The following is a 13,683-nucleotide window of genomic DNA, read 5'->3' as shown; positions in this document are numbered from 1 at the left end:
AATTTGGATCTAGTGTTGTACACTTCACCATCGTTGGATCAATTGGATCCCAAATTGGAGTTCACATAAACCAATGGTTCTATTGTGCATACCACGTGTGGTCATGACAATGGATGATCTAAATCCTGTTGTTTAATTTTCTTATTGAAAGGAATGTGTTACTAATCTAGGACGAAATTCATCGACATCAGACAAGAAAACTGGTTTGTGCATCGCGGTTGCATCTGCGAACTACATTAAATGCATCAATGAAAAAAAGGAATACAAATTACACAAAATGACTAAAATAAAAAGTTACATTAAACAAATACTTATAAAAGTTTGAAATTAAAGGAATGTGTCATCTCTTCTCTCTTTATGAAAGGAATGTGTTGGTGGTCTAAGACGTAATTGATCAAGACTAAATATGAAACACACAACACACAATAGCCCATTTTTCTACTAAGAGTAGTTCTACATGCTACATCGAATGTATTGGTAACAAAACAAAAAAAAAAAATTACATCAAATGACTAAATTCAGTTACATCAGACAAATATTTATATAAGTGTTGAATTAAATCTTCATTAGATAAAATGGATCTCATGCATAGTAGAATATGAGTGTCAATTCGAGTGGGTCGGGTTGAGAAAATATTAGTTTTAAATTTCTTAATACGAACACGACTCAACCAAAAAATTGTCAACTCGAACCCAAACTCGAACCCAAACCTGACTAACTCAAACCAGCCTGATTTTATTATTTTTTATTTTTTAAAAAAATTATTTGACAAATAATTAAATAAAAATTCAAAACACACAATAATAATATATAATTTAAACACACAATAATAAAATCTGACTTTATATATAATTTAAATTTGAAATTATAGTTGTAAAGTATACGTACAATGATCTGAAATCTTTTATTATTATTGTTTTTTTATTATATAAAATCAAGGAATGTTTGCTAAAGTTTTATATGTTGTATATTTGGAAAAATATTTATTGTATATTGATATAAAAGAGTTCCACCATTTTTTATTTGTAAAATTTTGATTTTTGGAAAATGATTTTTTTATTTTTTTGCAATAAGAATGTTTTAAATTTTTTTATAACTAAACATTCAAATTTAAATAATATATAAGTTTTGATTTTGTTATTATGTGATTAAATTAAAGATTACTATTATTATTGAATTTTTTAATTTTTAATTTAATTAATTTATTAAAAAAATAAAAAATAAAATCGGATTGATCGAGCTAGCCGGGTTCAAATTAAATTTTTTTTTACATAATATTTTCGTCAACTTGACCCAAACCGACTTCCGAATTCACACACGTATATTCAATTGTATTCCTATCTGTAGGTAATAAATCCGTGGGCCAAACAAATTCACAAATTGCTTGTGTGTGGGGAACGGGGACGAAGCAAGAGAATTACTACACAATTTAAAATTTATTTGAAGCATAAAATACAAACAAACTGTAAAAAACAGAGGACGCTGTACTTTTACATCATAAACTAAAAAAAGAGGTACGCAAAAGTGGACAAAAAAAAATTTCACTGCCAGGAAAATTTCAAAGGAGAGGAATCAGAAAAGTCCATCGCCACTGTGTCCGTATTCGAGAGAGTCAACTCAACCTTTTTGGTCGCATGTATATGTGGGCTTCCAATACTCCACACACAGTGTAGCGCAATTATCTTCATTTTCTTCTCCATTGTTTTTTGCTTTTTATTTTTTTTCTTTCCCTCTCTTTCTTCTCTTGGCGAGGAAATAATGCGAAACCTTTTTAGCCATTCACGTTTATTTCTCTCTCTCTTTTTTTGTTTTTCTGCTTTTTTGGGTACATGACAACTAGCTTTTTGCAAGTCAAGCATGCAGATATATATATGAAGGAATAGAAAAGAAAGAAGGGTTCTCCAGATTAGGGTTTTCTCGAGTGTTTTTCGCTAAAAAGATTGGGTTTTTACAGAGATTTTGGTTGGAGGAGAAGGGAGAGGGGGTGGAGAAGAAAGAGCTAAGCAGCCAAACAAAAGGGTTTTTTTTTTTTTTTCTTACCGTCTATTATCTCTACCTCTCCTTTAATTTTTCATCCTCTTTCTCTGCTAGCGATTATTGTCCAAGCAAATATCTCGTGTTTTTGGTGTTTGATTTTGAAAATTAAAAAAAACGTTGTATTAATTACGTTTGGAGAAACTGATGAAGTCCTGCCGCCTGATATACTAAGTTCCTCGGTGGTTTTAATGCTGGTTCTGAAATCTTGTGGTGAGAGAAGTCGAGAGCCAGTGCTCCAGAAGGAATATAGGGAAGTGAAAAAGGCAAGAGCCGAATCTACAAACAAGGAGCTAGCGACTGAAAGGGGAATAATAAATAAATTAAAAAAAGAAAAAGAGACTTAATTATAGCAGGTAATATTCATGAATTTTGGAGATTTTCTTGATACCGATTCTTGTGGTGGCGGCGGTGCAAGAATTGTTGCGGACATACCCTATAGCGACAGCGCCAACATTAAATCCATTACTTTCAACAGCATGCCCATCGGTGCCATTGCTCAGCCCCGCCTTCTGTCGCCGTCTCTCGCCGCCAAGCCCGTGTTCAATTCTTCTGGCCTCTCTTTAGCCCTCGTACATCCCTCTTTTTTTCCCTTCATATATCATCTTATATACGAGTGGGGTATCTTTCTTAATGGTTTTGTTTACTAGGGAGCAGGACACAGGTGTCGGAGGTGGTCAAGGAGAGGTGGCGAGAATGGGGGAAACTTTTGAATTCGGTAATGTCGGCGGAAGGAAAATGAGAGATGAAGAGCACGAGAGTAGATCTGGGAGTGATAATATGGAAGGAGCCTCCGGAGATGAGCAAGATGCTGCGGACAAACCTCCGAGGAAGAAAAGATACCACCGACACACTCCTCAGCAAATCCAAGAACTTGAGGGGTGTGGATTATTATTTTATCGCTTTAATTATAATGTTGCTTTTGTTGGTATTTTTTTTGTTGATCTTTTGTTTCTTTTGTTTTCAGTCTCTTCAAGGAGTGTCCTCACCCTGATGAAAAGCAAAGAATGGAGCTTAGCAGAAGGCTTTGCTTGGATTCTAGACAAGTCAAGTTTTGGTTTCAGAATAGAAGAACTCAAATGAAGGTACGTACGTACTAGGAAAGCCTTTTCGCCTCTTTAATTTTCTTGTGTATATTTCGTGGTCTCTTTTGTTTCTAATCGGGTTGATTGAGAAATTTGAGTTCTTGATTCGATCAGACACAACTCGAACGTCATGAGAATTCGCTGCTCAGGCAAGAGAATGACAAGCTGCGTGCCGAAAACATGTCGATAAGGGACGCAATGAGAAACCCCATGTGCACCAACTGTGGCGGTCCGGCTATAATTGGTGACATATCCCTGGAGGAGCAACACCTCAGAATCGAAAATGCTAGGCTGAAGGATGAACTGGATCGGGTATGCGTGCTCGCTGGAAAGTTTTTAGGTCGCCCCATTTCGTCGATGACCGTGTCCATGGTGCCGCCAATGCCTAATTCTAGCTTGGAACTTGGAGTTGGGAACAATGGTTTTGGTGTCTTAAATGCCATACCTTCATCACTACCATTAGGTCCCCCTGATTTTTGTGTTGGGATTTCGAATCCTTTGCCTTTAGTGTCTTCGGCTAAAGCTGCTATGAATGTTGCCCCAATGGAAAGATCTTTGGAGAGAACAATGTACTTGGAGCTCGCTTTGGCTGCAATGGATGAATTGGTGAAAATGGCTCAATCCGATGAGCCCCTTTGGGTTAGAACATTGGAAGGTGGGAGGGAAGTGCTCAATCATGAGGAATATTTAAGAACTTTTAGTCCTTGCATTGGCATGAAACCGGCGGGATTTGTTTCTGAGGCCTCAAGGGACACTGGTTTGGTGATCGTAAACAGTTTGGCTCTAGTTGAGACGTTAATGGACTCGGTGAGCATTCATGGTAAAACGTTCTTAATGCATCACATAGTTTGAAAGTAACTGATGTAGTGTTTTTGCAGTTAAAAACTGTTTTTTATGATGGCTTTATGATATATGGTTAATGTGATTTTGAGTACATTCATTGCTTTAATGTTGTGAGTAATTGAGGTTGCCTTTACATGTATTTGATAGAACAAATGGGCAGGGATGTTTCCTTGTATAGTCGCCAGAACCGCGACTTTGGATGTGATATCAAACGGTATGGGTGGAACAAGGAACGGTGCTCTTCAACTGGTAACGGTCATTGCTGTTGGCGCGCCAATTTTTATGCTTTTTTTGTGCATCTGAAAGACTGATTCTTGAAATTTTGTTGTTTCATTGTTATGTATTAGATGCAAGCTGAAATCCAAGTTCTGTCACCATTAGTTCCTGTCCGAGAGGTCAACTTTCTTCGGTTCTGCAAGCAGCACGCCGACGGTGTGTGGGCGGTTGTTGACGTATCCATCGACTCCATGGGAGACAATTCCGGTGGCGTCCCCCCGATTCAGAACTGCCGGAGGCTTCCCTCTGGCTGTGTGGTGCAGGATATGCCCAATGGCTATTCTAAGGTAATTATTTAATTCTCCTAGTACATGCATGTATGCCTTTTTTTGTTGGCTTGTTACTTATTGCACACAGCTCAATACTTGTTTTCTTGACATTTATTGAGCCTCTCATAGGTTGGTGTCTCTCACCTTATTGTGTTAAATAAGTTTGTTGAAGCAACTGCACCTTTGGGACTTAGTTGACAACATTTAATTTCGAATACCTCTAATCGCATTAAAAAACCGTGAATTTCTTGATCCAAGAATCACGGCTTCGTTTGCAATGATCAAGATTCATCACGACTCTTGCTCACGAGCAGCTCGACTCATCAAATCTTACAGTCTACCTAATCTTAAAAATGGATAACAACCAATGCTTTATGGTGGCTCATATTAAAATTGACAAAAAAAAAAAAAACACACACACACACACACAGATCCATATGGGGTAATTGAGGTTAACCCCAATACTTAATATAAACAATAAAGGCTGTAATTTAAGAATTCGATGTTTCTATTCCAACCTCTGATTCTGTCTCGATCATCCCCACGCCTTTTATATAAATATTATATGTATATGTATTTATTATTCATAATATAATAATTAATTTATGGAACTGTGGATTACCTGGTTCCAGCTCCATGATGTACTTGTTTCTGTAATCAATCAACACCTTGTCCGTATCTCGCAGTCTCGTGCCTCTAAATCTTTCATAATTTTGTGTACCCTATTATATATATAGGTTTCTATTATATGTTTGGGTGGACCCAACTAGTTTACAAGGTGGGAGTGGGACAATTGCATCCATCAAAAAGAAAAAAAAAATCTAAAATTTTATTTATCATTTCTTGATTATTGTAAAATGTTGCAATTATTGGGTTTGTGTCTGTTTTGAGTGTGACAAACCCATAAGTGAGAGCAGTGCCTTTGTAACATTTAAAAAAAATTAGTAGATTAATGGCTTGTTGTTATGTAGGTTACATGGGTGGAGCATACAGAATATGATGAGAGCGTGGTTCACCAGCTCTATCGACCATTCATCAGCACCGGGATGGGCTTCGGTTCGCAACGATGGGTCGCCACCCTGCAGCGCCAATGCGAGTGCCTCGCCATCCTCATGTCTTCCGCCGCCCCCTCTAGGGATCAAGCTGGTAACAATCCTGGTCGATGACCGGCGCGATAAATCTTGCTTGTAATATATTTGATTAGATAAAAGGGAATTTTTTAAAAATAAACGATGATTTTATTAATTTCAACTTGCAGCAATAAGTAGCGGTGGCCGGAGGAGCATGCTGAAGCTGGCACAGCGCATGACCACCAACTTCTGCGCCGGTGTGTGCGCTTCCACTGTTCACAAATGGAACAAGCTTCGTACCGACAGTGTGGGCGAGGATGTCCGAGTCATGACTCGGAAAAGCATCGACGACCCTGGTGAGCCACCAGGCATCGTGCTCAGCGCCTCGACATCCGTGTGGCTGCCGGTGTCGCCCCAGAGATTGTTCGATTTTCTTCGAAATGTAGGGTTGAGGTGCGAGTGGGATATCCTCTCCAACGGCGGACCCATGCAAGAAATGGCGCACATTGCCAAAGGACAGGATCATGGCAACTGCGTTTCCCTTCTACGTGCAAGTGTAAGTCCCTCATCTTAATCTAAAAATTATTGCCAAATTTTTAAGTGGTTTATTTAAAATTTTTATTATTTTTGTCATATCTTATCATTAGCTATGTGACAAATATTTTGTAAATGCTGTAGTAGCTTAAGTTCGTATATTTTGTGTGTAAATTTAGACTTGTGAGTTGTGAAATTAGATATTTTATTAAATCCAGTTTCTTTACGATAATATAAAAGTCAAAATTTAGTCGAACACATGTCAACGTCTCCGCCGACGTCACTGGCAAAAAAAGTCAAAACAATTGAGTTGACCCTCCTATAAGACCCGTGACGACGCCAGAAAAAAAATCCTAGAAGATACTGAAGGGGTTATTTTGTAATTTAACTCAGGCCATAAACTCAGACCAAAGCAACATGCTGATACTCCAGGAGACATGCATAGACGCGTCGGGGTCGCTTGTGGTATACGCGCCAGTGGACAACCCGGCAATGCACGTTGTACTCAACGGTGGGGATCCCGCTTACGTGGCGCTGCTCCCCTCCGGGTTCGCCATCGTAGCCGACGGGCCTCGATGCAGCAGCAAGGACAGCCCGGCCCGCAGAATGAATGGGTCACTTTTGACAGTGGCATTTCAAATCTTGGTGAATAGCCTCCCCTCCTCCAAGCTCACCCTGGAGTCTGTGGAGACCGTCAATAATCTCATATCCTGCACCGTGCAGAAAATCAAGTCTTCCCTTCAATGTGACGCTTGATTCGATCCCTTGATGTGATTTTTGTATGGAGCTGCGTTTGTTCGTTTAAAATGTGTATGTATGTATTATGTCTACTCGAGATTTAGGGGGGGTGATCGAGTCAAGAACGAACCAAGTGTCGGAACACCTGCAAGCTCATACCCGGCTAGGCGGTGGTGGGTGCCGGTTTACTTCGAGGGCGGTGGTTCGGGTATTGACTCAAGACTACAACCCCTTGAGTTGGCTTTGAGTAGCATTTGCGTGTGTGGTGCTGTGTTTTTGTTGTTAACTAGTTTCTTATTCAACAGTTGATGTTGCTTTGTGGAGTTTGGTTTCAAAAATCTCTACTGTTTTTTTCAATGCGGTTACGTGATTATTATTTGTTCGTATTTTTCATCTTATGTTCAATTGTCCACATAATATGTAGTAACAATAATGTATCGATTACTCTTGGCGTAAACATGAATATATAGAGTTGTCAAAACCGGTTGAGTTGTGTAAGATCAGCTGTCTTACCACATAAAATAAGCCCGGAAGCCCGATGAAATAAGTTTATATTCTAACCCTTTTGAGAATTTTATTAAATTGGGATGATTAGTCCAATAATTAATAACTTTTGCTATATATATAGCATTAAGGATCAACCATGGCTATGTTTATTGTATACTTTTTTTGCAGCCTCATCTACCATGCAAGGAACTAGGAAGCAAATGGGGTCATTTTCAAATGATATCAAATCGTTATATTATTTAATTTCTAGTGAAGTGTAAATGGTCAAAAGGGATACGACTCCTTCAATCACTAGAAAATGTATTATTTTTTTCATGCATGAATGTTGCACGTAAATGTGAATGTGAAGACTTTTTGTGAATGAGTTGAATTCGAGTTCTTGAACAGGTGAAGTGTCGCGAGAACTGATCAATAAAGGCTTTACAGCCTCTTTAAATGTCAATTCGGTTCGCAAATTGACAGATTCAAAAAGGTGAATTTGGACTTTGAATTATTGCTTTTTTTTGTGCATCTCATCAGCCAAGAAAGACGTACGAGACCGGCGGCTGGTTTGTTGACAAATTGGGTAGTCACTTTTATATATTATATTATATTATATTAATCGCGTCGTGCATTGCGTATGTGATTAAAATATGAATGTTAAATTTTAAATAAATTTAAATTTAAAAATAAAATGAAAGCACAAAAATGAGAAAATCATAGACAAATGAAGTTTAAAATAGAGATAGAGATTTTGTATTTAGATATTTCGTTTTTTACTTCACCAAATTAATTTTAATTCGATTACTATATAGTAAGATAAGATGTATATATATATATATTTTTCGACATTCTGATATCCCAATTCTTAAATGACAGAATTTAATCTGATAAAATTTCCTTTGATGTTTTCAAGATTTCTGATAAAAATAAAGAGAAAAAGAAAAAGAAAAAGAAAAAGAAAAAGAAAAAGAAAGATGGGCATATAATGAATAAAATGAAATAATAATATTTTAAACAAGCACCGCAATCAAAGGACTGGAGGAAGGGATTTGGGCTTTCTGAATGAGTCCAATTTGAAGCCATCACATGAAAGTGGGCCAATGTAATTTTTTGGTCCAACACGTCCTTCTAGTGGGGGACCCATGCCTGCCTCCGGGGCCCTGCCACTGCCAACAAACATGTAGAAAATTGACGTGATCACAAATACATCGACTCTTGGAAGTCTAAACTCATTCTAAACTGTTACCTCAATTTCGTATTGTAACACCACACATAAATTGCTACCAATCAAAAGTTTAAATGTTCCATGTTCCAGGAATTATAAAGAGTTAAGAAAGAGTGCATATTCATTGAATCTTTTTATATTATTCAATCTTGACTTATTTATGATGATTTGATGGACATTTATATATGCTTTCGTTAATGAACTCAAAGAATTAAGTCGGCATTGGTTTCTTCCCGTTGCTCCAAATGTAATTTTTTTTTTTCCCTTTTTAAACATTTTGTACCAAATTTAGTAACAGAGTTGTACTTTTTTTGGAATATAGTAATATAAAATGTCTAATAAACTATCTTTCAAAGCAAAGCTAGTTGCATACACAATCTATATCAAAATCTGAAAATTGCTAAAAATTTACTATGAAAAAATGATTTGTTAACTCACAATATTTTCGGATCTTGAGCACGCACATGCTTTTAAATTGAACTCTTTGTCCGTATATGTTTCAAAAATATATATACTCTAAATTTAAAGAACACGAAGAGTTAGGTTCCGTTTGGATATGTACTTTAAAAAGGTTTTTAGTGTTTTATAAGTGAAAAAACTCAAAATGTGTGTTTGGATAAGATGTTTGTAAACTGTTTTGGAAAATTTTTATTTTAAATGTGTTCTCTAAGTATAGTTTAAAATAATATTTGAGATGTGTTTTTAGATATTTTTAAAATGAAACTATGGACGGTAAAGATGAACACATTACTTTTGAAATACTAAAATGTTTTTATAAAATAATTATTCAAACACATATTTATTCTTAAAATAATTTTTAAAATATTCTATAAAAAAATTTAAAAAACATTTTTATATAAATATTTTATAAATACATGTACAAACGAAACCTCAATATACGTAGATTTTAGCCAATGAGGTCTTGGCCTAGAGACAAGCACGTCTCGAGTCCATACTCAAGTCCCGTCGGTTGTATAGGCAAATGTCACTATTTAATGTTGCAATATGATATTCGATGCAATTTATACTAAAAATATATATATATATATACGTAGATTTTCAGCAATATCCATATTTGCGGTAGAATTAACCCACTAATTGTTTGTCCCATTGATTGAATCCTTCACGGGGTCTACACTCTACAGTACATCTTTTCGGGCTTCTTCAACTTGATTTGTTAGCTGTTTGGAGTTAAGTTTGTAATTAAAGCTTTTCAATCCAACTCCCAGCCCAAATAGAAGCCCATTTTCTAAATTCAGCCCAACCACTAAATGGATGCCATAATGGCATTCATGCATTCAAATAAGAGGTTCTCATTAGGCCCAAGTCTGGTATTCTAATCATTTAATTTAATTTAATTTAATTTAATTTAATTTAAGCAACTAAATGAGCAAGCATGACAAATATTATTATTATATTTATTATAATTATAAAATAATAAATATATTACATGTGTATGCAAAATAAACGTACAAAACATAGTTAAATAATATCCTTGATTTTGTGTCACACACACAAACACACAGTTGATCTTCAACTCCCACCGTCCGATCAAGCTTTTCCCCCAATAAGCGCGAAGCACGACACACATAGAAACTCACAGAAACGCAAAATCGAACCGCAGAACGATGTCGTCTGATAGCAACACTTCAACGCCTCCGGCGGCGGTGGATTCCACGCCTTTGCTCGATGACCAGACCTTCCGCCCTCGCCCGCGCTTCCTCCGCCGTCCTCCCAGCCTCCGTGGCGCGGCTCGATTCCTCCGGAGGGCCAGCAGCCGCAGCCGCGTGATGCGTGAGCCTTCCGTTCGTGTGCGTGAAGCTGCTGCCGAGCAAATCGAAGAACGGCAGAGCGATTGGGCTTACTCTAAGCCGATAGTGATATTGGACCTTGTTTGGAACCTCGCTTTCGTGATTGTCTCGATTTCGGTGCTGATTATGACACGCTATGAAATGCCGTCGATGCCACTGAGGCTATGGATTGTCGGCTACGCTCTGCAATGCATTCTGCATATGGTGTGCGTGTGGACGGAGTATAAGAAGAGGTATTCGCAGCGGAATCCGGAGGGGAGTGAGAGGGGACAATCTAGGTATGTTCGTAATTTCTCGAATTCAAGCTCCGGGAGTGATGATGTGGAGTCTGGTGATTACGATACTGACCGCCGGCAAAGTGATGATGAGACTAGGTACTTGGGGGCTTTTATGGTCTGTTTATCTGTTCATTTTTTTGGTTGAAATTTTATTAGGTCTTTCAATTCAAATCGAGAATCAAATCGATTTAGTTTATGCAGTTACTAATATTTCCCAAGTCATGTCTCTATAAACATCTAGGATTGGCTCAAAAGTGTGTTTCTAAGCTTGTGGAATTGTAGATGCCACCCATAGGAAATTCCCTATAAACTTGAGATGGTTTGGTAGGAGATAAATCGTGGGTATGCTGCAGATAATTGTAGGTGGATTTTTCGAGGATTTTTACTTGACTGAAAGTCGAATATGGAAGCTTTTTGCATAAATTACATGGAATAGGAAATTAGGTGGTTTGCAGTCCTCTCATTTGATGATGTGAATGGAGAACTTTTGTGGCAGTCTGATATGTTTTTGACCCTTTTAAGGCAGCAGTTATGATTTTTCAATGATTCGGTTTGTTCCAATAGTCTGCTGCTGTAGTGATCTAGTTCTCATTAAATTTCAAGAATACCTTTTTTATCTTCCACTCATCTAAAGCCAAATTTCCTAAAAATGTCTTCTTTGCATTGTTCTGATGGTGGGTTGCGAATGTAGAGCGACTGCTCTAGATAATGCATATTTCCTTCTCAAATGCCCTCTTCTTTCCATTCTTTTGAATTTAAGTCATTGTTTTATTTAAACAGTATCACAGTACCAGACCTCAACCGTCTTACATGTTTCAGCACATTATATTGATTTTCACTTTAAATTTGTTTGTTTTTTTCCTTTTAGTCTAACTTTCCAATTAAAAATAAAAATTAAACACCAGCAAGCATTCGAGTCATATTTAATGTCTGATCTTGAGAAATTTGGTTGATATGATCTCTTGATGTTTCTTTTGACAGTGTGGCGAAACATCTGGAGTCTGCAAATACCATGTTTTCATTCATTTGGTGGATAATTGGGTTTTATTGGGTTTCTGCCGGTGGCCAAAGCTTGACTGCTGAATCGCCTCAGCTTTACTGGTTTGTGCTAATAAGCCTATATGGATTGATACTGTTGCAACCTTCCAGTTACATTTTTATTTCTATGTAACTACATGACTACTGCTATTATTGATTCTGTTGCAGGCTTTGCATCACATTTTTGGCCTTTGATGTGTTCTTCGTTGTTATCTGTGTTGCTGTGGCATGTGTAATTGGAATTGCTGTTTGCTGTTGTCTACCCTGTATTATAGCAATCTTGTATGCAGTAGCAGATCAGGTAACTGATGTTGAACAATTTTGTGCAGCTAATATCTTGCTTCTGTTGGTACTTTGAGTTGTATCCTTCATGTTTGAACTATAAGATTGTGTTTGATTCTGGTTGGTTGCTTTAACGGATAATCAAGTGATTTATCATCACTCTTTTCGAGTAACTTGGAATGTATACTTTCTACTTATCATTTCCCAGGGCGAGCAGATAAGCATGACTTTCTTTAACAATTCTGTTATTACTGGCATATATTTTGTATGGAAAGAGTGATAGTAACTTTTTTATGATAATCTCACAGTATTTTTGCTATCCTAGTATCCTACAAGTTTCTTGTAGTTTCTAGTGGTTTTACTCCAGGTTGATCATGTATGATTCCAAATAATGATTAGAGAAATGAAAAAAGGGGTATGATGTCAAGGATCAAGAGGTTAGGCATGCCTTTGAGTTGTTAACAATTGAATTATCCTGCACACTGTGCTCAGTATATAGTTAAAACAAATGTTCAACCATCTGCCTCCCCCACATAATATAATTTTGAAATATCCCGCGCGTTGTATCTTCTTTGAGGAACTGATCTTTTATCAAATTAGACATTGCTGGATCAAACTCATCTGTACATGTTTCTTCATAGTGGATGTGAATCTCTTATTTATTTACAAAAGTAGTGAAATTCTTTTGCTGTAAATGACGTTGGAAGCATGATGAAACTTAGGTTCTAGATAAAGCACTGGTGTTGTTAGATGTATTGCACTCGATTTTCGAAGTTTCTAAGTTTGCAATTTGATATGTGTCAACTCTGATTCCATGGTTGTAATGAGATGCATACGGGTAAACCTAGGAAAACAAGAAATTTCCAAATCTTATTCTGTCGATTCTCTGCAGTAAAGTGATTTTTCTACTTCTTGTTTTTACCTTTTGTTTCTTGTTTTATGGCTACAGGAAGGAGCTACTAAAGAAGACATCGAGAGACTACCTAAATACAAATTCAGGAAAATTGGTGATTTTGAGAAGCAAAATGGAGAAATACAAGAATCATTTGGAGGGATAATGTCTGAATGTGACACTGATTCCCCCACAGAGCACGTTCTTCCCTTAGAGGATGCGGTGTGTCTAGTTATACTGTCTGTACATCTGTCTTAAAATTTTTGAATTCAATCAAAATCTTCTTCTTGTCCTTGATCCTCGAGATTTCTCTTTATTGGGTTGCAGGAATGCTGCATATGCCTGAGTTCCTATGACGATGGTACTGAATTGCGTGAACTCCCTTGTCGCCACCATTTTCACTCGGCCTGCATCGACAAGTGGTTGTATATGAATGCCACCTGTCCTCTATGCAAGTTCAATATACTGAAAAACGGTAACCAAAGCGGCAGTGAAGAAGTATGACCGATAAAAGGATTAGCCATCATCCAGGATGCTCAAGTGTTTCAGAAGTTGTTTGGTCGTGTGGGATCGAAACATATCCAGCTTCGAGGAGGCAGTGGCAGTTTGTTTGTGTATATGGTTTTCTTAAATAATATTACTGAGGAACTTCTTGTTTCCATGTCATTGTAGAAATGGAGTTGAAGCTTGAAATTACTCTCGAATTCTGAAATGTATGATTTTATGTAATATCACTCAGTATCTTGTGTTGTTAAAGGGAAATTACATGTTACTGTTGCATTTTATAAACTTTATAATGTCGACCACGATCACATTTTA

At 37.0% G+C, this 13,683-nt stretch overlaps 2 protein-coding genes across 5 annotated transcripts; both read left to right on the top strand.

The window, feature by feature from the left end:
* Window positions 1-1,647: 1,647 nt before the first annotated feature.
* LOC140879208 (homeobox-leucine zipper protein ANTHOCYANINLESS 2-like) lies at window positions 1,648-7,206 on the top strand. Of its 4 annotated transcripts, none has more exons than XM_073282879.1 (9): window positions 1,648-2,606; window positions 2,689-2,915; window positions 3,002-3,119; window positions 3,234-3,926; window positions 4,110-4,211; window positions 4,310-4,525; window positions 5,479-5,653; window positions 5,766-6,133; window positions 6,505-7,206. In XM_073282879.1, the coding sequence occupies exons 1-9, from the start codon at window positions 2,400-2,402 to the stop codon at window positions 6,865-6,867; spliced, it is 2,469 nt and encodes an 822-aa protein (XP_073138980.1). In that variant the 5' UTR covers window positions 1,648-2,399; the 3' UTR covers window positions 6,868-7,206. The 4 variants fall into 4 exon arrangements, with proteins under 4 accessions (XP_073138980.1, XP_073138981.1, XP_073138983.1 ...); XM_073282880.1 differs by having other exon boundaries at window positions 1,651-2,606; window positions 2,692-2,915; XM_073282882.1 differs by having other exon boundaries at window positions 1,652-2,390; window positions 2,692-2,915.
* A 2,862-nt stretch (window positions 7,207-10,068) lies between these two features.
* On the top strand, window positions 10,069-13,644 carry LOC140880860 (E3 ubiquitin-protein ligase At1g12760-like). Its single transcript, XM_073285702.1, has 5 exons — window positions 10,069-10,748; window positions 11,634-11,753; window positions 11,859-11,991; window positions 12,922-13,086; window positions 13,192-13,644. Exons 1-5 carry the CDS (start codon window positions 10,192-10,194, stop codon window positions 13,366-13,368), a joined length of 1,152 nt encoding a protein of 383 aa, XP_073141803.1. The 5' UTR covers window positions 10,069-10,191; the 3' UTR covers window positions 13,369-13,644.
* Window positions 13,645-13,683: the final 39 nt, after the last annotated feature.

This window comes from Henckelia pumila, chromosome 2 (assembly GCF_033568475.1).
Source record: "Henckelia pumila isolate YLH828 chromosome 2, ASM3356847v2, whole genome shotgun sequence".
NCBI lineage: Eukaryota > Viridiplantae > Streptophyta > Magnoliopsida > Lamiales > Gesneriaceae > Henckelia > Henckelia pumila.
The sequence above is the reverse complement of the archived record's forward strand: the minus strand, read 5'-3'. Positions and strand labels throughout refer to the sequence as shown.